This window comes from Poecilia mexicana, unplaced genomic scaffold (genome assembly GCF_051168715.1).
Source record: "Poecilia mexicana isolate PSO_F unplaced genomic scaffold, ASM5116871v1 scaffold_22, whole genome shotgun sequence".
Classification (NCBI taxonomy): domain Eukaryota; kingdom Metazoa; phylum Chordata; class Actinopteri; order Cyprinodontiformes; family Poeciliidae; genus Poecilia; species Poecilia mexicana.
Window position 1 is genome coordinate 8,080,764 of NW_028263391.1, and position 22,362 is coordinate 8,103,125.

Consider the following 22,362-nt stretch of genomic DNA (forward strand, 5'->3'; position numbering starts at 1 on the left):
GGATAGTTGAAGTTGGCTGCTGCTCTTCTCGACTCTTCCCTCTCGCTACATCCCTTGTCGGATTTCCTAAAAGCACAGAAAGGCGAAGTGGTCAATCTTTTTAGGCAAGACAGATAAAACCAGTACTGTAAGTTTGGCTCTGCCTTAAGTCGAAGTCATTAGAAGAGAATCTGCTTCGATGATGATGATGTCACACAGCTCTGTCCAGGGTCTTCAGCAGCCTTATTTACTCTTCCTCAAAGTACTTTTCTTGAAAATAATACTCCCACTTTCATTTAGTTTATTAGTTTTAAAAGGTTGTAGTCTGCTCCCGTTAAGAGCAGACTACAAAGCATTTCAAAAAGATGTACAGCCATGTTGTTCCGCAGTCATAAAAGTAAAGCTTCTCTTTCTGTGTGTTCTCCAATAGTAAACATCTAGGATCAAAGTCTTTGAAGCCATAAAAGCACTCTTTAATCATAGTTTTAGCAATCTCATTTATATATGTAGGTTTAACTGGGCGGTTTGGCGAAGATTCACCCTGAGCGATCTGAACAAACTGAACACCACCTAAGCCGAGATCAGTGTCTAAGTTGAGCGGTGATTTTTTTTTTAGAAGCGTTGCTTATATGCTGGACTGAAGTCAGATTAAAATCCTGCTGCGCTGTTTGTCCTCGGCTCATTATTCACTCATAGTAAGCAGAAAGGTGGGTGAGTGTCAGTGCGCCGAGGCGTATCGGGGACTGCAGGAGTAAGTGCATTGCTAATGAGTGGAAACGGCTTGCTTGCGATTCCACTCTGTAGTTGGCCCATTGACACGACATGTTGTGTTGGGTTTTATCACAGTGATTTATTTTGTTTCGTTTCACCCTTAGTCCTGGTTAGTAAAAATCAGAGCGCGCCTTTCTGTGTAAAGCCTGTCAATATGCAGTGAAGTAGAGTGACTCTGCTGGCTGCTTCTCTTTCTTTCACTTTGTGAATTAATTATTACTTAATTGACCTCTCAACTCTATTTTGACGAGCATCGAGATTGGATTAATTGTGTTGAAGCGATAATTGAATTAATCGTCAACTAATATTGATTAATCGTCGACTGGAGTGTACAGACAAAAAAAAAAGAGGTCATTTGCTAAAAATACCATATGTTCAGAGCAGCAATAATCCAAAACTGTACAAAACATACATATAAATTTTACATTTAAGATGAAAACACCATTATCTATAAATATATTTAAGCCAAAACTCCTCAAGTGACGTAGTTTTAGCTTCGTCCGGTTCAAATTTACTGAAGGAATGCTACGTTATTGCATTTTAGGCAATAAACAGTTTTGTTTTGTTTTTTACTTAAAAACGGAATTGAATTGTTTAATTGCATCTTTTAATGCAATATATAAAAAAAGCAAACGAAAAGACTTCAGCACGTGTCGATTGATCGATTAATCGTCAGAATAATCGATTACTAAAATAACGGTTAGCTGCATCCCTAATTTGCTCGTCTTCTGTCTCTTCTCCACAGTTGGACGGCCGTTCAGAGGGAGCCGTGGATTCCAGGGAGAAGCTTCTGGAGTTTTGTTTTGACTACTGCTACTGGTCGGTGGAGTCTGCAGACCCTCACTACGCTTCGCAGGAGGAGGTAAAGACCTTACTCAAAAACTGACTCACCTTACTGATCTCCTTCCAGGATTGCCTCATATTTTAGCTCCACCCACCTTCTCATCAATTCTGCTTCACTCTCCCTTTTAAAGACAGACATGGTGATTGCCAAAACATTGTATTAAGGCTAAAACGATTAATGGTGATGAATCGATTATCGAAATAATCATCAACTAATTGAGTAACTGAGTAATAGTTAACTGGACTCAAAAAAAATGTCTATTGCTGAAAGAACAACATACTCAGATCAGTAATTAATCCAAAAATGTACAAAAAATATTTACTTTTTGCATTTAAGATAAGACAAGTATGTTAATGTGGTGAGCCCAAAACCTTCAACAGGCATAGTTTTAGCTTCACCGGGTTCAGATTATGTTAAAGAATTTTCTAATATTGTACAAAAAAGGCTTCAATAAAAAAAAGGGGAATAATAGATTAATTGATTGCTAATGTAATCGTTAATTGCAGCCGTACATCGTGTACTCTCATATTTTGACGTCCTTTTTCGTGTCCTATTATGGTCGAAGGCCATGTTCCTGCCGATTTAAGCTTTGTCCACATTCTCACATGTCATCTCTGTAAAAAGAGGCACGTAGAAAACCGCCATCCTTGTGGGGAGAAAAATACGAGAAGAAGGGGTGTGTGTTGTGCTGGTTTCACACAGATGGTCACTCGGGGATGTGATATCAGCTCCATCTGTTGCCCAGAAGTCTGTTTGCCTCAGAAGTTGCGTGTCTGGAGTCAGCAGGCTTTTCATGTCCTGGTTGTGATTGGGGCGATTAGGTATCTTCGGACGGCTTTGATTGGAGGGTGTTTCTGGAACCTGAGACAGGGCGGAGATGAAGATAAAGCTCATTCTGTTTCAGGAAATTTCTTTTCCTGAATATAACTTGTTGTTTTTGTTTTTTTTTTTCACCTAAGCTTTTAGTTGGTACATCTTAAACCAGTGTAGCGAGTTCACTTTGCTTATTCTCCTCTTTGTTCTTTAAGTTTACTCTTCTGCCACACCCTCTCCCCTCATGTCAGAGCTGCCTTTGTACGGCTTTTAGAAAGACATGGCTTCCACTGAGCAGACAGATACAGTCATCTCAGCACTTGTTTTCCTTTTTTTTTTCCCCACCATGCTCTGGTTCTGGCTTTATCTTCCTCTGTCTTGTGCAGAAAATGTCCACTCACATTGGCCTGCTTGCCTGAAGGCATTCCTCTGATGACCCTGGGTGGGCGACCGAGCACTCGTGGAGGACAGAGCTGGTGGATTTTAAATCTGACCTCTTTTCCTGCACCAAGAATTGTCTATTTAACAAAGGGCCTTCTGTGCTAGCGTGGCAACATTAGCTGCTAAGAATTCACTGATATTTAAAATTGCATACTTTTCCGTTGCGTGACGTTTGATTAAAAACAGTGAAAAAGGAGAAATGCTGTGCAGAACAAGAAGCATGATTTATCGGGGCATGCTGAAACATTCCTAGTCTCTCCTAATTATTTCAGCAGATAAACAGCTTCTAGAAAACGCTTCAGTTGGCAGATTTCATCTTTGTAGCTACATTTCCAACAGTGCTTTGTGAACCATTTGATCTCATTGCCCTCTTATAATTTTTTTTTACTTTTTTTTTTTTTTTTTTTAGATTTTATTTGCTTCTTTCAGCTTGATGAGTCGATGCTATTTTTGCCAACTCCTGTTGTTTCCCACATGTTTTCTACTGCAGAGAAGGAATGGAAATCATTTCTGTTTTACATTGTATTCCCTTTGGAGGCCGGGACTTTATATGGACCAAGGGGATGCAATGAGATACAGGAGGAACGGGTTCTAAGATCTGGCTTTTCCAGTCTCAAAACAGGCCAGATAGCCCCTCCAGCTCATACGTCCCCGCCTCCAGTAAATACTGTCAAGCGATAGCTTACACCTGTTACTATTTGGGATTTTCATCTGTAGTTCCTTCAGAAAGGAGTAGTGGAAACATGACAAACGGTGCCCCCTTGACTATTTTGCATTTTCATTGTGTCATAGTTATGACACAATGAAATGTCATAAATGTCATGTCTTCAGTGTAATTTCATTGAGATTTTATGTGACAGACCGACACACGCGCAATAATCTTGTTGAGTTAATGTCTTTTTATATAGCACCGGTTCACAATAACTGCAGGCTTAATGCACTTTGCAAGACAAACAGATCCAATTTGCATTTAAGTAGGCAATTCATTCTAGTCATTTGGGCTGATCCGGATTCAATTACACACGTTCCAATTCAACCATTGTTATAAATGCCAAGTTGTAAAAAGTTAACTACGGAAACACAGCTGACTGCATCGAGTCATTAACTTTGCAACGATTCTCCATACTATGTAGTGACAGTGAGAAGGAAAGACTCCCATTTAACAGGAAGAACCCCGACTCGTGGCAGACTTGGACTTTGAAATGACAAAGATACGAAGAAAAACATTTAATGCAAAGAGTATGACACAAGTGACATGGTAACCACCTAAACATTAATCAGAGAAGCAGCCATGGTAACTCTGGAGAAGCTGCATACATCATCAGCTTGCAGCTGGACACCAGGTTGTCTAGCCTTTGTGGTAAGTTGTCAAAAACAAAGATTACAATTGAATCTACATACAAAATACTTTGTGTGGTGAAAATCTAGCATCGCAAAACACCTTGAGCATCATCTTGCAGGGTGTGTTTATTTAGCAGAGACAGGGAAGCTGGTCAGAGCTGATGGGAAGATGAATTGAGCTAAATATACAATCAAATCCTGAAGGAAAACTTGTTAGATGCTGGGAAAGATTAGAATCTGTGGGGAGAGCTCTGCCTTTCTAGCAGGATAATGCCCGTAAACAAAAAGTGGCTTGCCAGAGTACTGACTCGGGGGGGGAAGAGGAGAAGGGGACTGAAAAACTTTTTGGAACAATATTAAAACTGTTATTGTTTGCATCCGGAAATATTGCGCATGCGCTCAATGCTGGAGGACAAAAAGATTATTCTTTTACAAGCCATCAGTAGCCGCGCCGCCGCCATAGAACTATTCCATTAACTAAATGAAACCTGGAGATGCAGGTGTACATCAGATGTGTTGATCAATTCAATGCAGTGCGCCACAGCCAAGGAAAAAATAATGCAGAAAAAAACATTGAAGAGCAACTCAAAACCACTGACTCGTTGCCCTAGCAACTGACAACAACGCCACTAAGGATTAAACACCAAAAAGCACCCAGACACGCAAAGAACACAACATTCAGTCCATTACAGTTTTGTGTTTTTAGGCTTGATCTTTATTTTCCGAATATTAATAAGTGATCACTGTGGTAGATTAGCTACTGCTGCTATTAGCTAATCTAACACAGCAGTGGTTGATTAGCTAATTTAAACACTCTCTCTGCTGATTATCTGTCAATACTGTTTTTTTTTTTTTTATTTTGTAACTGAACCAAAACACACCAAATTTCACATTGCATCTGCATGTTAAGGTTGTCAAAGTCAAATGACTGACCCACTTCCCCTTCCCTTGCTATTTTTTTTTACATACATTTTCCTGACTTTGTTAGCTAGTTGTCATAGTATTGACAATTGGTAGCAAATCACTGCGTCTCTTTTTTTAAATATATCACACGTACATTTAAGAATTTGCGCCTTATATTGACAACTTAACAGCTAAAAAAACAGCTAAAATAGTAGTCATCATCAGCGAGCAGCTTTTTGCCCTCCAGCATCGAGATGGGGGGCAGAATCTTGCATGCATGACGTCATGCTGCGAGGGGTCTATGTCAGGTGTAAATATGTTTCAATTTAGTCTCTGATTGCTTTCCTTTTGGGGAATGTTGATGGTAAGGAAGTTTTGCCTGGTGAAGAGAGTCGTTCTTGGATGGGAGTCAAAATCCATAATGGAAACCAGCTGTAGATTCAAAGCAGCACAACAAGTTATGGTTGTTGACTTAATGCGAGCTCTGTTTAGGTTTTTCACGACTTCATAACGAAAACCCCGAGCCCATTTATTGTCCCCAACAACAATATGAGAGAAGGAAATTTCAAGAGAAGAGGAAAAAGGACGGAGAGTGAGTGACATTGTGAATTCGGTAAATGACAGAGGAGGGAAAGAAAGGAGAGGAAATGGACTGGGGGGTGTTCACGTTGCCTGTGCAGCCCCCCCCTCCCGCTCTCATTTGCCAAAGTCACAGCTGCCTCTCAAAGTTATTTTCACAGTTAAATCCCACTGTATAGACATCATTGCTGAGGACTTGGCTTGGAGCGCTTTTTCTTCACTGCCAAATGAAGTCAGTTTGCTGGGGGTTTCCCCCCTCCTCCTCCTCTTCTTCCTCTCTGTCGATACAGAGCAAGATTTGAATTGCTCTCGCTGTTTCTAGGTCTGTGTGTCAGTGGTGCAGCTGACTGGAGAAGAATAGTTTTTCTGTGTCCTGAATTAATCCTTCATGCGCGTGCGAGGATCCAGTCCGCCTCTACTCATAGCTGGAGCGAAAGCCAAAAGAATGGTTAAGAGTTGGCTTCAAATAGGACAGCAAATAAACCGCAAGCTGTCAACAACGCACAAGACACGCCCCGCAACATTTTCTATTAGCAATGACAGAGGAGTAAAATGAGGAATAACTCTTCTTCAGAGGAACTCACATCCTGGTGACAGTTCAAGGACATTTCCCGCCAGAAGATGCACCAAATAAAGACAATTTCAGTGCTTTCTTTTGTAAAATCTAGCACCTATGCCTGCAGACTTCTTCTACAAACACCTTTGAAAGAATGCAGCGCTCTCAGGAGCTCAGTGAATTTTAGCATGGTACTGTGATCGGATCCCACCTGTGTAGTAAGTCCAGTTGTCAAATTTTCCAGATGCTAAATATTCCACTAACTGTTTGTATAACAAAGTGGGAGCAGTTTTAACTCAGACACATAGCGGCAGACCACCTATGTCAAAGAGAAGGGCCAGTGAACACTGCATAGTTGTCAGAAGTCACCAACTTTCTGCAGAATCAGTAGCTGCTGACAGTGCCGGTTGTAGCTTTCGGTAGCCTTGTGCAAGATGTATTTAGGAGGCTTCTTTTTGTGAATTGGCAACACCTTAGTTTGTTACACTTTCAAAAAAAAAAACATCAACAAAAACAGTTGAGTCTTGAAACTGAAAACTGAAAAAAAAATTGATACAACCAACTTGAAACTAGGTAATAATAAAATATATATTTTAAGTGTTCTTTTCTACATCCATAGAGACAATTTTTTTTTTTTTTGTTAAACAAAATCCTTCATTTGAATTTAGAAAATTAGCACTTACTACCAGATTTTTCTGTAGAGCAAATACCAAAGCGCAATGTCACTTGACACGTTATTGGCTGGCCTCAACCAATAACGTGGCTGGTTGGACTCAACCATTTTTCCCCACTGAAAAATCTTACTACTTTGGCATAGCAACAATTTAATGCTCCCTACTTATCTCATGTAGAAACAGTCTGCCGATGGATTCTTCCTTTACTAATATGACTTTGCACCGTTGCGCAAAGTGCATTAAGGCATGGATGAGCATGGAAAGATATAGTATGGCAGAACTTGACAGATCTGTACAGTGTCAAAAATGTGCTTCTGGAAGAATGTGCCAAGATTTCCATAAAGACACTCCTTAAACCTTCTGGAAAGTCTTTGGTGTATCTCAGAAGAGGAGCAAAAGAACAGGATGCCACTGAAGTAGGTATGGAAAAAAAACTTTTGGCAATATTGTTTATGTTCAGCCACAAACATTTGCAACATTCTCTAGTTTGCATGTCACTGCGCACACAGGATGCCACATGCTGTTTGCTGGAAGTTTCTTCCAATTCAAGTCAAGTTTATTTGCATAACATCATGAAAACATCATACAGTAACCAATTATGAAACAAGCAATAAACATTACACTTTGTCAAATGCTATCATCAAAAAAAATCATCAAACAGATGTACATCAGATGTGTTGATCAATTTTTCACTTTTTACTACTAGATTCTAACCAGGTGGGTTTTAGCCTTGATTTAAAGGGACTCAGTGTTTCAGCTGGTTTGCAGTTTTCTGGAACTTTGTTAGGGGAGCATAGAACCTGAATTCTGCTTCCCCATGATTGGTTCTGATTCTGTTGATGCAGAGTAGACTAAAACCAGAAGGCCACGCACGCACGCACGCACGCACGCACGCACGCACGCACGCACACACACACACACACACACACCTTCAGATTTGTATTTGTTAAAAAATGTAAAACTATTCTTATCCTCTCGCATATTTATCATGTGCAACTTTATGCTGCTAACTTACATTAACTCTCAAAAACACTTTGAAACTGGGGGTTGTAATGCCACAAAGTGGGACTACATCCAAAAAGCGTGAATATACATTTCCAAATATGAATTATTATTCATTATAATAGCAATAATATTATTCAACCCTGACTTAAGCTCTGGAATTCTTTCCATAGTTTTCTTCCCTTATATGGTTTATAACAATCCTCAAAGTTTAATAATCCAGCCCAGATTCTATCAGGAACGCCAGTATTTCCCCAATTTATTCCACACTGGGGAAACCTGTCAGAAAGCTGTACCCTATGGAGATCCCCCAAGGCTCTCATCAGTCTAAAACCTGGAGAAGTCATTGCCAGCTTGTATAAAGAGTCTGATACGTAACTCAACTTTACAGTGCTTCACTTTGGCCCCTTCAACAGGAACTGGGGGGAGGGAGTAATAAATCTCCTCAACTGTCTCCAGATATACTTCTGTTTGTCTTTAATCTCACTATATTTTTGAAGTCTTTTCTGTAAAGAGGAATACCTTCATTCTTTATTTCCTTTCACTTCTTGATTATTGCTGTCTGTTCTTCTGTTCATTTGGAAACAGACCATCCCGTGATGAGATGCCTCTCCGTTTGGCCAGCACATGTCTCTCCCTGCTCCCTCTCCCACAGCCCCGTTGCTCTTCCATGCTAATTTGACCTACAAATTCTGTCCAAGTGTGACAAACGATAGCATTGTTGAACTCTGGCCAAACAGCTTCCTGCCTATCTCCTCTGGCTGTATGCGATTTTCGTCTCTCCTGTCCTCATTGTCTTCAGGTTTTTAGCTTCGTTTCCGCCCCCACTCCTCTCTAATTCTAGAACTTGGATTCCTCACAGGAAGGACACGGATCTCCTGTGACATTTTTTTTTTCTGTGTCTAAACAAAGGCATTTAGTTTTGCTCTGGGCCCAGCTGTTGTGTTTGTGTAACCCAGTTGGATAGCGTGGGACAAGAACCGAGAGACCCTCGCCTCTGCTGCAGCTGTCCACTCTTGGACACAGACAGCAACAATTTTAATAGTATTCAGTTTGACTTATATGGCGTGTTACGCCGGATTTTACATCCAGCCTCTTGTTTTTGCATTTGTGCTCTCCTACTGAAATTTGTCGAGAGAAGATTAATCTTGGTAGTTATGGAGCCAGGTTTTTGTCACTTCTGCTCCAACCCTGACTTAAGCTCTGAACATTTCGGGTTTTAATTATGATAGAACGTTTCGACTCACTGGCCTTTCGCCATCACCCCCTGACAACATCTTAAACACACACACCAGCTAAATACTTTTCCATTCAGAGTTTAGCGTAAAACAGGCCTCGTAAAAAGAGACCAGCAGTTGGCATTTAGTACAGCAGTGATTACAGGAGCTGCCTCTTTAAAAAATCATTACACTATTACTTTACCTCTAATAACCATCTTCTTGTGCATGTATGCTGAGATTTCCACTCCTTTCCAACGTTTATCAAACTCTTAATTGCTCTTAAGCACTCTTTCTTCATGCTGATTGGTCAGCAGCTGAGCTCAGTTTTGTTGTTCCCATGGTTTAAAACTAAAGCTGAACACTGTACTCGTTATAGCCTGGATCTCTGGGAGAAACGCCAGTCTTGTTTTAGAACCGTTGTTTTTCTCAGAAAACCCTGATCCAGCTCAGTTGGACATTTGCAAACTTTTGGAGTCTAATGCCTTATTTTGATTATAAAAAGCTAGCATTCTCTTTACAACTTAAGGCTGGCAGTGACTTTTTAAAATGTATTTACTGACATGTTGTGAAACTGAGTGTCAGTAGATTCATGAGGACACTGGTCTTTTTGGTCTCATCTGATCATCTGTTACGCTTGCTGTATGCTTCTTCGTGGTAAATGGACTGAGCTTGTCAGACCAACCAGTGGAGCCACGTGAAGGGTGCTTTCACACCTGATAGTCCGGTAGACTTAGTTTGATTGGGGACCAGAATTGCAACATTTGTTGCATCTCTGCTGTTGCGGTTCGCTTTCACACTCCACTTTGTCAAACGATCCAAACCATTTGAAAAACCTGTTCCCCCTTCTTGCCCATGGTGGCGCTGCACCAAGAAGCACTGAAGGACATGACAAGAAAATCTCTGAAGAAGACGCTGAGCTGCGACTTCCTTCTTCACAAAATATGAACAAAAATCTAATTTTAGCGGTTGTTGGATTTCTTTTTTGTCTTTGGCTAAAGACCACAAGGCATCTCTGACGCTAGACTACACTAGCATTTGTTTTGGATGTATTTACCCAGAAAGCCCTGCGCTATAGACCACTCTTGCTTCAGGACTGGTCTCCAATTCCATAAGGAGCAGATTTGTGGAATTTCCAGATAATTGTATGTCTGTCTTATCAAATTCTCCCTTCCCAGTGTCTCTTGTCCATCTTGTTCAGAGTTGTCAACTTCTTGCTGTTTCTTTGACTAATGCTATCCTAGCAGTTAGGTTACCTAAAGGCTTTCTCTTTCAGGTTTTTACCATATAGCCATGTTTCGTCCCTACATTCTCTCCTAACCACTCATACATTTCCTACATAATAAGGAAATCTGTGGTCTCCTGTTCCTTTCATTCATTGCAAGACTGATTTTTTTTTACTCAGAAAAGGAAGCAAAAGTTTGAGGCTTTTGTTTTTGTCTTCCAGGTTTTTTCCGCTTAAGCTCTTAACTGGCTGAACATACACACATGCAAAGAAAGGCAGTCGTGTGCAGTGGTCCAGCGACAAGAACAGCCTTGCTGAGCATGAATGTGTTTAGTCTGTCCCGTGTGTTGTTTTCGGAACTCCGACTGGCCAGCTCTCTTTCCGTGGCTCCGGCCCAATGACTTTATCTCCAGGCTCTTTCCCCTGCTTCGTTTCGAGTCTGGAGCACATTTCGGTACCCAGAATGCAGCTTGCTTCTTACCTCACCTGCTTTGTTGGTCCAAAAATATCCCCCAGTGTTGCAGGGGTATTTCAAACTTTGAAAGTAGGTTGTGACAGAAGGCTATTGTATCCAAGTTAGACAAAGTACTCGAGCACAAATTACAGTTTGATTGTAATGTGTTGTGACAGCAATGATAAACAATAGTATTGTTTTTAATGTTGCATGACTTTTCTTGTCTAGACACACTTGTGGACTCTGAATTATTTCCCTTCAGGATTCTGAGATTACTTTAAAGTTTATTTTTTCTTCAGTGTTTTTATCACCTAAAGTAAAACAGAAATGCTAATTATGGTGAAAAACTATCGGAATTGTGTTCAGCAGGTTAGGATTGTTTCAGATCTAAAGGAGCGGGTAGTTAAAGGAAACGTCCGTGTCTTTGTGAAGAGCCAGAGGGGATCCTCGGTATTGTTGTGGCGCCTATAGAGTGAGTTTAAAGGGTCAACTTTAACAAGAGCTGTATTGATTCTGTTTCTGAGTGAGGAGAGAGTCTGTGTCTGTTTTGAAACGCAGAATGAAGACGAGACAGGAAAGTGCTTAAAACCACCATTCAGTCAAGAGGTGGGAGGTAAAAAGCGTTGACGTTTATTGTCAAGGTTTCCATTATTGAACCACAGTTAAATGATATGCTTTGACGTCACACTTTTATGTGACTAGATTTAGATGTTTTCCATAAAGTATGTTGTTTTAACATTATAAGATCTACATTTTTACCCATGTGTATACAAAAATTTAAGTTCCTCTTGTGCTTTGGGAAACTGGTTGTTATAAAGATGCATTGATCAGTCACCCACAACCTTTCCTTCAGTTGGGACTGATCACCGATCGGCACGTCATACACATCAAATTTCCCTGTTTAGTAAATGCATTGAAACGAATAAATTCCACCATTTTCACCCTGCCCACCTCATTCATACTGCTCCAGGATTGATTACGTTAGTAAGCTGCATTTTGATAGCTGCTTCAAAGCGGTTTGATTTGGTATATAGTGAGCAGTATTCTTAAAAATCACTGGTTAGCGCAGTTTAGCTAAATGTTTTTGTCTGTTACAATAACCACACATCTATTATGTTGTTTTAAAGCGTGGACGATAAGCTTATTTATTTCATTTTGTCACAGATTAACCTTCGGGTTCAGCTGGCGTTAAAGATGAATATCTCCTGCGGTCCGTGGATCATTGTCCATCGGCAATCTGACAGTAACCAAAACAACACAAATGTGGCTTAATAATCTATCCTCAGCGTGGCCACCAGACGCCCTGCAAGCGTACTGCTCTTCTTACGAGTAAAATAAATCTTAGAGATGGATGAAAATCCTCCACCCATTTGTGCTTGGGTTCTGACAGTTCACCGTCATCTAAAAAAGATCAGCAGATCTGCATACTCCAAATCAGATATGATTTTAGGTTTCGCAAGCAACGAATGACATATTTATGTCATCTTACTGTTTGTAGGAATTTATTAGTGCATAAAATTTAGGTCTTTCAGTTCCTGACCCCATTCCTGGCAGTATGACAGAAAATTACCACGTAAAAAATGGGCATATACACATAGAGATTTAAAAGTGTAGAAAAAGGCAGATTGATATTGAGTTATGTTTTTACCTTTGTCATAGTCTGTGCTGTAGTTGAGGTGTCCAGGCAGATAAATTAGTTTTTTGCTCGTATTTATTCCGGAAAAGATCATTTGTTTCCATAAAAATGCCAGAATCTAAATTGTCAACAGGTTTCAGGCAATGCATCAAGATCCAGGATAAAAGATGGATAAAATGCATCAACAAAAACAGCTTGTGCTTTTTCCTTATTTTAGTTGGGAACAATCAGCTAAATGCTTTGTAATGTTGTAGCTCCTTCATTTTCTGTTGGCTTTAAAGCTACTACCCAAAGCACATTTTTCTTGTTTTGTTTTTTCTAGTCCCTTGGTGGGAAAAATGGAATCAATCAAAATCAGAGCTAGCAACAAAATCGGTATCAGCCAGGAAAGGCCTGAATGTTACTTTTAACTCATTTCATCTAATAACAGGCTTTTGAGTAGTTTAAAACTAATTTGAAATAATCAAACTAATGTCAAGAAAAGGACATTTTGACTCTGTTGGTGCTTTTACAACATCTCTCAGTCAGATCCTACTTAAGCTTCTCACGTCTCCTGAGACTGGATGATAGTCACATTATAAAGCACTTCTTATTGCAAATATACCCGTGTTTAAATTTATGAGCTTGTTGGAGCTTTGAGAGCTTTCCTACTTTCCCCTACATGTGCGCCCATTTCTCCTTGTCCAGGTTCCAGTCTTGAGCCTGGGGCCAGGAAAGGGGACCCCTCACTGATCCCAGGGTGTGTTACGGTTCAGAGGTAGAACGCTCTGTGTGTGTAGATCAGGTTGCCACTCCCTTAGGCATGTGTTGCCTTTGGATTGTGTTTTCAATTGAGAACACATTCCTTTGGGAAATGGTTATATGTATAATTTTTCATTTATGTATTTTTTTTGTTTGTTTTTAATTGTAACTGCCAAACGCTTCACATGTATCTTCACATTTGCACAAACAACCGCAAGAGAGGGAGACGCAGACGGTCCGCAGCGTTCATCTGATTTTCGATTGTGTTTTTTGATGAGATTTTTTGTTAGGATGGACCTCTGGGTGATCGCTTTTTGCAGATTGTACCATGGTTTTCAAGAAATATGGTTGATGTATGTGTCAGTCTAAAGTGGCGATGGTTCGGTTTTGCCTCTGAAGCTCAGAGAAGAAGAAAAGAAAACAAAAGGCCTCAGTTGATTGTTTTTACTGGGCCTTTTTCTGGGATCCCCAGAACTATGCTTTGTGAGCTTGTTTATTCTCCTGACCCAAGCATTTTTCAGCTTTTTGGCCATCACGTTTTCTTCAAATGCACATTCTGCGAAGTTGTTTACGCAGGGCATTAGCTGACCTCCTTGCTCCTTGCACAAACACTTCATCAGGAAGCAACAGTACCTCCCCATGACTGGCCTGATGCCACTGCACTGTGATCAGAAAACCTTGGTGTAGGAGCTACACTCTTGTAAAAACACAATGCGTTTCAAACCAAGGGCATTCGCTGTAAACGCTCTTCAACACTCCACAAGATCTCAAGCATTTTTTTTTCCTTACTAAAATAAACTTTCATGTATGCTCCCAGCAATCTTACTTTTTTCCTAAACTGTTTTCGTTACCATTCAACACTCTCCTGAATCATCTAATCCTCTGTCTGTACAGTGCTCTAGTTGTCTTATGTGTTTGTGATTCAAGCAGTGCTTCCAAATCTCCACAGGTCTTCCAGGATCTGGGTGTGTCGGTGCTGGCCGGAGCATCTGAGGGTTACAATGTGTGCTTGTTTGCTTACGGCCAAACGGGATCAGGAAAGACGTACACCATGATGGGCACACCGGTGAGGACTATGCTATAAACTTTGCATCGTGATAAGAATAATTGTTGTGCTTTAATAATACGAGTGGAGAAAATGACTAATTTGTTTGTCCATCCATCCATCATTCTCTTTGTCTTACAGGAGTCCATTGGACTGACGCCTCGCATTTGTCAGGTAGGACATGTCGCTTTTGCAGGCGGTTAATTTTCCTTTTGAATTTGCGGTGGTTATTGGTGTTGGGTCATTTCTAGCTCTTATCTCCTTTACAGGGTTTGTTTTGTCCTGAAGACTCTTTCTCTGATGGCCAAAACTCAAGCAGAGTGGAAATCAGGTGGGTCAGGGGGGTACTTTGGTCTTTGAAATTAAACTTGCCGACAAAAACTCAAGAAACGGGAGAGGAATCTTGCATGCAGTCGTCTGACTGGAAGTCATGATTAAAAGACACACACACACGATGTCTTGTAAATACATCAGAGAACATTTGACAGAGTATGAAATGGGTCACATCTTGTTTTTGGATGAAATCAGATGGCGCCATCATCCAACTCCTTGCATGTCAGTGTACTATGTTTGAAAAATTACTACTCAACGGTAGACCTGCTGCTGAAGTAACTCTGTTGTAGCATAGATCAAATGCGCATCATCAAAGTATCCATCTCTGACGATGTTTTGAATCTGATGTTTATCTTCCATTCTGCAGCTTTTTGGAGATCTACAATGAGCGTGTAAGAGATCTGCTGAGAGGAGAGCAGAAGAAGAGGACGTCCCTTAGAGTCAGAGAACATCCTGAGAAGGGGCCATATGTTGAAGGTTTTTTCTTTTTTTTACCCTTTTAATATATTAAATGTTTCACAGCAAGGGTTTAAGGTGTACTTCCTAAGGATAAGGTTTTAAGAGTCTTTGCTATTTTAGCCAGACATGGATTTATATAGAGATGCTTAACTCCTTCACCTCTCACTGCTCCAAAACCGAGGGATCTCTTATTTATTCTTGGACTCAAATATTCCTACTCGGTGCATACCCCTATGGTAAAAACTCAAGGTACCGTATAGTCGTTCATAATTGATGTAGCTGTATTTCAGCTGCTACATTTCTGCAGGAGCTAAGGTGATTTTGAGAGAAAAAGGAATGAGTATTTTGAGAAAGGCTTTTGCCTGTAAATTTGAATTATAAAACTGTAATCATAAGGAAGAATTTGGTTTCTGAGATATATTAAAGACAAATTTCAGAGGCATAATTCCTAAAATATTGCATCGATTCGTCACAGTTTGTTCTACATCTGTTTATTTTCCAAACCGTGCAACTGCTTGTGTTTAAAGCCCCGCATCCACTCATTGTTTGCATCAGGAGAAATCCCAGTGGTCCACAGGAAGTGATGTCATTTCCTTCTGCTTCCAAGCAAACCCCTTCATCACACATGAAGACACACACACTTCACTTAGCAAATTTTTACCTAAATTTGAGAATATTTACCTAAATCTCAAATTGATGGTCCAAATTTTACCGTCAGTCTTTTTGTTTTTAAGTTGATTTTGTAGTTTTGATTGTGTAATAGGATTCAGATTAATAATCTATAACAGACAGGCATTTTTATGAGTAGAGGAATTTAAACCCATGTAAAAAAACAAAATTATTAAGCAAGAATTACCTTGTTGTTGGTGGAACCATTCACAGGGAGTTTCTCAATAAAACGTTCAATTGGATTACTTTCCATTGTGGAAAAACATGATTAAATAGTAAATCTTCAATGTTTTTTCTGTCTCGTTAAAATCAGACCTTTCACAGCACATGGTCACTGACTGCAAACAGGCCATCGACCTCCTGGAGGAAGGTATCGCTAACCGCATGACGGCAGCAACCCACAACCACGACACCAGCAGCAGATCGCATGCCATCTTTACTATTCAGTACACACAGGTGATCACGTTTCACAGCTTCTGTAAAGTGTTCTTAGTTAATAAATGCAACATATAAGAAGTGATAATTGTACAGTTTTGCCAGCTTAGTGCTCACAGAATGTCTCTCCTTCCACAGGCAATACTAGAAAACAACCTGCCTTCTGAAACGGTCAGCAAGATTAACCTGGTGGACTTGGCTGGAAGGTGAAAGTGGTTTTGATGTTTTTTTTCTTTCCCCCTCTTGTGAAATCGTTCCTAAAAGTGCCCCCTGGTGGATATTAGCTGCAGCCCTCAGATTTTTCTTCAATGAAGGACGGCATTAATCTCCATTAATGCTTATATTGTGTCTGACAGTGAGAGAGCAGACCCCCAGTACTGCCGGGACAGACTGACAGAGGGCTCCAACATCAACAAGTCACTGGTCACTTTGGGCATTGTCATTTCTGCTCTGGGTAAATAAAGTCAGACGTTCCTCACAGATCAGAATATATAGCGCATTTCACATTTTTAAATGTAAAAACTTCAATATATTTTATTGGGATTTTATGTAAAAGAATATTATGTAATAAAATACACAAAAGGAATCATTGCATATTGTTTTTAACATGTATTATGTGTAAAAAGTCGAGTCACTTTGTACCCTTTCCTTCCCCATTTGTTGTAATTGTTTTTATGAATCGGTATTAAATCATTTACCATTTCCTTCTACCTCATGGTTACACCTTGTGTTCGTACAAACAAAGAAATTCTCAATAGATCCATTGAAGCTTTTGTTTGTGAGAACTTTTGGAAGGCACTCCAGCATGTGTTTTTATTTGGATCAAACAGACCTCATGTTTTACACCGTTCCTGTAGTTTTTTTGTTGTTTTTTTTACTCTTTTCACGCCCTTCCACCTCTTTACCTCGACTGCCACAGCCCAGAACTCCCAGATGTCGAGCAGCTGTCAGAGCATCAACAGCGTGGCCTCTGAGGGTGACAGCAGCACATTGGGCAGTCACAGCAGCTCACTGTCTGGCGGAGCCGGAGGTGGAAGAAGGCTCTGCTTCATTCCCTACAGAGACTCGGTCCTGACTTGGCTGCTAAAAGACAGTCTGGGCGGCAACTCCAAGACAATTATGATCGCAAGTAAGTATTGCTTTTCAGATCGCAGCCAAACGATTGTTGTTTACATGCACGCGCTGAAGCAATATGTAAACTATTAATCGGAAACACTGCCGTTTTTGGTGCGTTGATAGAAATATTGTTCTTAATTCATATCAGACGTTTTTATTCTGGAGCTTTTGTGCATGTCACTGTGTTGCAGCGGTGTCGCCCTCTGCTAACAGCTACAACGAGACCCTCAGCACCCTGCGCTACGCTGCGCATGCCAGGAACATTGTCAACAAGCCTCGTGTTAATGAGGTGAGTGGCTCTTCAGGTTCTTGAAAGTAAATTGAAATAATATAAGGCATTTTTCTTGGATTGTTTTGACGTGTTTTATTTCTGTTTAACTTCTTAGGTTTTATTATTTTATTTTTTTAACCATTTTTGCTCGAGTAATACCCTATTTTACATTTCATTAGTTTTTATTTATTTTCATAAATGTTTCATTCATTTTAAAAATATTTTTAAATGAATTTTTAAACAATTAATTGTGAGTGATCGATTATTGAAGTAATCATGAACTATTTCAGTAATCTATCGATCGTTATTTGGAGCACACAGACTCAAAAAAAGCTATTTGCTAAAATAAAAAAAAAGAGGAACCAGCATATCTAGAGCAAAAATTAAGCCAAAATTGTACTGATAGTGTTGAATACATTTAATGTGAGATCAGAAGCTTTGATCAGGTTTTCGTTTAGCTTTAACCCTTTGTGCAGGATCCAAATGTGCGGCTCATCCGGGAGCTGAGAGAGGAGATCGACAGGTTGAAGAGCATGCTGCTCAGCTTTGAGTTGGTATGGTAATGTTTTACTGTTCAAGCATTTCAGACGCTGCGGTGCGTCTTGATGCATGTATAATTTTTTTAAACTGTGCAATGTGTTGACTGATTATTTCTTTTGCCCTATAAATGGACAGCAGCGTAATCCCAGCCCGTCTCTGAGTGATGAGAGAGACGGGAACCTTTCGGAAATGGTGCTACAGAACGAGCTAAAGGTACCGGAGAAAGAAACAAGATCCCGAACATCCACTTCTTTCTCAAATCGCACTTTTATGCTGTTCCTCGAGTCGCTCCAACAGTTCATTTGTTCCTCCGTGCAGGTGGAGCAGCTAACAAAGGACTGGTCGGAGAGCTGGAGAGACAAGAAGGAGCTGCTGGAGCGGTACAGTGTGGACATCAACAGAGACCGGGCCGGTTTCCTCATCAACTCCCTTCAGCCCCACCTGGTTTCTCTGGATAGAGATGTCCTCAGTACTGGGATTGTGTTTTATCACCTCAGGGTATGAGAATCCTTAAAAAAAAAAAAAAAGATTAAATCTGCAGCACTCTTGTGTAAATCATTCGAGAACAGTCAGGTTTTTTATTTTGTGAAATCAGATTTGTTTTTAGATTAGTTTTGGCAGTAGTTTATACTGTGGTAAAAAAGTGTTTATGGCCTTGTTTACGTTTCTGATAATCTTTTATCCTCCTGTCTCACATTTTTTAAACCCTAGAGATGTACATCTATCACACATTGTTAGAAAAATACACGGCAGGATGCTTAAATCAAGTGCTTCCTTTAGACTTGCTCTACTTTTTTCAGCATCTTTGTCAGCTTCCCTGACTCCAACCTTTTCCTTCTTTTTATCTAGATTCCTCTTCTCCTCCTCACACTATTTGTCTCTGCTTTAAACAAAACCCTCTTGACTAAAGGTCCGTTGTGTTGCCTTCCCTCTGTCCTGTCAGTTCCCCCCACCCCTCTTCAGCGTATGTCAGTGTCTCTCTGCTGCCGTTCACAAAGCGTGATCGGATCAAACGCCGTTAGCTCTCCGACGGGAACTCGGAGGAGCCTAAACTGTCCCGATTCTGACATTGACAGGGATATCCTCAGGCTTGACGATTACACCGTTTCACACATGTGACCACTTGGGACTTGCGTGGTCCTGAAATCATATAAGAAAATCTTGATACTCTTTCGATAACACAAAAGAGTAAACAATGTTTTTTTCTTTTTTACTTGTCAGGTTTAGTTTAAAGATTAGAATAGAATGTAGTTATTTTTGTACGTCGCTGTTAACTGTTGGAGTGAGTTATCGTAGCGCCCCCTCCCTATGCCGCTCCCCTTTACCTGCAGGGCTTTGTCTGTTTCCTTTTCTTTCGAAAGTGTTGGTGCAACTTTGTGCCAAAACATTCACATTTTGAGTCAAACTGCACTCAGAATCCCTTCCAGCACAGTGAATCTTGAATGTTTTTTATTGAGACTTTAAGTTGACAAAGTTGTACATAAGAGTGAAATGGAAGGAAAATTATGCATGATTTTTGATTTGTTTTACAAATGAAAGTAAGAAAATGTGTTGGTATTTACACCCGATGCCTTTCTAGTAACCCTAATATCTCAAAATAAAATCCAGTGGAACTTTAGAAGTTACCTATTTCTAAAATTGATTATGTGGAATTTAATTAACTTCAAAGTTAGGTTAGGTTATCAAACTGATTCAGATCAGACAAATACAGCTTACATGTAAAATGCTAGGCTTTCAGAAAAACATGTCATAAAATAATAAGGGTGGGCGATTTTTACCAAAACATACACTGTTGGAGAAAAATGGTTTAATTCAGAAAAATAATGCATTTATTTTATTCAGTATTGTCTTCATTTGTGTAGTTTTTGTTATTACAACTGATCCTTTTGCACTTTTTCATTTATTATAGGATGGAATTACCCGCATTGGACCTCATGAGCAGTGTGAAGAACCACATATAGGTAAAAAATACATATTTTTTTTCTTAAGTTGTAAATTCATTCTTGTGAAAGGTAACTGCTACATAATAGAGTGGGTCATGTAAAGTTAAATAATCTTTTAGTCACTTTTTATGATTTTAAATGTGCATTTATGTTGAACGTTGCATCTGTAGAGCGTCGACACATCTTTCTATATCAGCATGTGTGAAGCCGTCTCTGAATCCCGTTTGTAGTTGTTCAGGGCAGTTCCCGCTGCGAGATTGAAAACCACGGGGGTGTGGTAACGCTGCGACCGCTGCCGGGTTGCGTCTGCCTGCTCAACGACAGAGAGGTCACCGAGCCCTGCAGACTGGCTCAAGGTCAGTCGTGGTCGTCAATAAAACCACTGGGTAATAACGTCTGTGTCCACGTTGGACGACGATTCGGAAAAATCAACAGAGTCGGATATCTTGGACTCGTGACTGCAGTTAATCTCAAGATGTCGTGTAATTTAAAATTGTACCTGTTGAGGAAGGAGCAGGCAAACACTCAAAAGCAGCAGCAAATGCACACATCTGTGTCCTGAGCTTTGCAATGAGCTGAGCGCAGCATGTTACAAAGAATACCTCTCTGCACCTCCAGGGACCGTGATTACGTTGGGAGGAGCGCATAAATTCCGCTTCAACCACCCGGCAGAGGCAGCCGTCCTTCGGGAGCGAAGACGGGTAGGTACCTGCTCACCTAAATTAGCATTTAATCCACCGTGATCTGCATAAAACGTTACGTTTTTGGGTGATTAAAAAGTGTTTTAAAGTAAACCTGCTTTTTTTATTTTGCCGTTTACAGGTTAGTGAAGGTGGTTCGACGTGCAGCTATGTTGACTTTTGCTCCGTGACTCCTGATGACGAGTAAGTACCATCCTCAAGCACAAGGAAAAACTCAGAACAAGAGCAATTACATCTCACGTTATTCATCACTCACATGAGTGTGTGGGTGTATGTGTGTGTGGAGTGCAGTCGGACCTCTTTGCAGCTCTCTGATTATAAACATTTACTAGGAGTTAAGAGTTATAACAACATCCAGGCAGTGCTTCATGCTGCTGTTGGTGGTGGTTTCAAACATATCAAACTGTCCCCGGTTGCTGTTTACAGTTCAGCATCGGGGCGTTGCTTAGTTACTGCTGACGACTGCTTTTGTTTGAAACCTCCCTGCACAACCAACAAATCATAATGTAGTCTTTTTATCAAGTGATCCACGGATGAAGTTGAGATGCTTTTTTTTTCATTGCTTCGTTATTTCACGGGACTCACTCATTCCGTGAGTCCCGCTTCTGTTTTTCCAGTGTCAAAGAACTGAACCTGGATTCCACTGAGGAGCTTGCAGTCAGACGGCGCGTGGAGGAGCAGAAGCGCTATGTGGAGAGTTTGCGGCAGGAGATTCAGGCGGACCAGAGAAGGGCCGACGGAGAGCTGGACAGGGAGCAGGCCCAGCTCCGGCAGCAGTACTCTGACAGTAGGTTTTCTCTCTTATTAAATGTTCCTGTAAGTTTCAGTTTCAAAAGTCAAAATCAAATTGGAAATATGTTGCAATCAAAATTTTTGCACCTTTTTTATACAATGCCTTGAAGACGCATCCATACCCTTGAACTTTTCCACATTTGGTCATTAAAACCACAAATCTGCCTTTATTTCAGTGGGATTTAATGTGATGTTTGCATTGTATAGCTGTAAAGTGGAAGAAAAATGAAAGGTGGTAACATTTTCAAAGGAGTCACAGCTGAAAGCTTTATTGATTACATTAGGTCTACAGACACATTAGATAAAATAGGATATACAAAGTACATTTTGAAAATAGCCTAGTTTGTAGTGCATATCAGCATTGTTTTTTTCTCTTTTCACAACAGTGCATCAGTGGATTTTGCATGAGAAACTCCTCCTGAAAACAGTGGAGGAGAGAGTCAAGCAAGACTCTGGTGTCCAAACCGACCCCCTCCCCGCTCCTCTTCTGGAGAAACTTACAAGTCGGGTGTTCATCAGTCAGAAAAATATCATCGTTGAATATCCTTGCAAGGCAGTGAGGGCCAGGAAGAAAACCGTGCAGGATGAGCTGTTGAAGCATCACGCCCTCCGCTGCGCCGAGGGTCGCATCCGTCGGAAAAAGCTACACTGCCAGCTGCAGAAAATCGCCAACAAACGCCACCTGCTGGACGCTAAGAGAGAGTTGCAGCAGCTGGAAAGTAAACTTCCTCCTGGACCAAACGGCCGACAGCCTCTAGAGATGGGATCACCTTCAAAGCTGGAAGAACAATCCTTTGCATCACGAAGACACTCGTTTTCAGCAGATCTATTGTCTCGGCTCTACCCGCAGCGTACACCTGTCTTCAGGTAAGTGTGTTGACT

General features: G+C 40.6%; 1 protein-coding gene across 2 annotated transcripts in view; it reads left to right on the forward strand.

Moving 5' to 3' along the window:
• Positions 1–22,362, forward strand: part of stard9 (StAR-related lipid transfer (START) domain containing 9) — a 39,864-nt gene that overhangs the window by 3,787 nt on the left and 13,715 nt on the right. The window contains exons 3-21 of one of the 2 annotated variants that reach the window (XM_088002891.1): positions 1,496–1,612; positions 14,126–14,242; positions 14,363–14,395; positions 14,491–14,552; positions 14,922–15,031; positions 15,996–16,138; positions 16,256–16,323; positions 16,474–16,571; positions 17,037–17,246; positions 17,425–17,522; positions 17,981–18,058; positions 18,180–18,257; positions 18,363–18,542; positions 19,954–20,005; positions 20,218–20,343; positions 20,606–20,688; positions 20,810–20,871; positions 21,306–21,475; positions 21,867–22,347. In XM_088002891.1, the coding sequence (XP_087859017.1) occupies positions 1,496–1,612; positions 14,126–14,242; positions 14,363–14,395; positions 14,491–14,552; positions 14,922–15,031; positions 15,996–16,138; positions 16,256–16,323; positions 16,474–16,571; positions 17,037–17,246; positions 17,425–17,522; positions 17,981–18,058; positions 18,180–18,257; positions 18,363–18,542; positions 19,954–20,005; positions 20,218–20,343; positions 20,606–20,688; positions 20,810–20,871; positions 21,306–21,475; positions 21,867–22,347 (2,366 nt within the window). Of the gene's footprint in view, positions 1–1,495; positions 1,613–14,125; positions 14,243–14,362; positions 14,396–14,490; positions 14,553–14,921; positions 15,032–15,995; positions 16,139–16,255; positions 16,324–16,473; positions 16,572–17,036; positions 17,247–17,424; positions 17,523–17,980; positions 18,059–18,179; positions 18,543–19,953; positions 20,006–20,217; positions 20,344–20,605; positions 20,689–20,809; positions 20,872–21,305; positions 21,476–21,866; positions 22,348–22,362 lie in introns of both variants that reach the window. The other variant, XM_088002890.1, reaches the window with a different exon arrangement.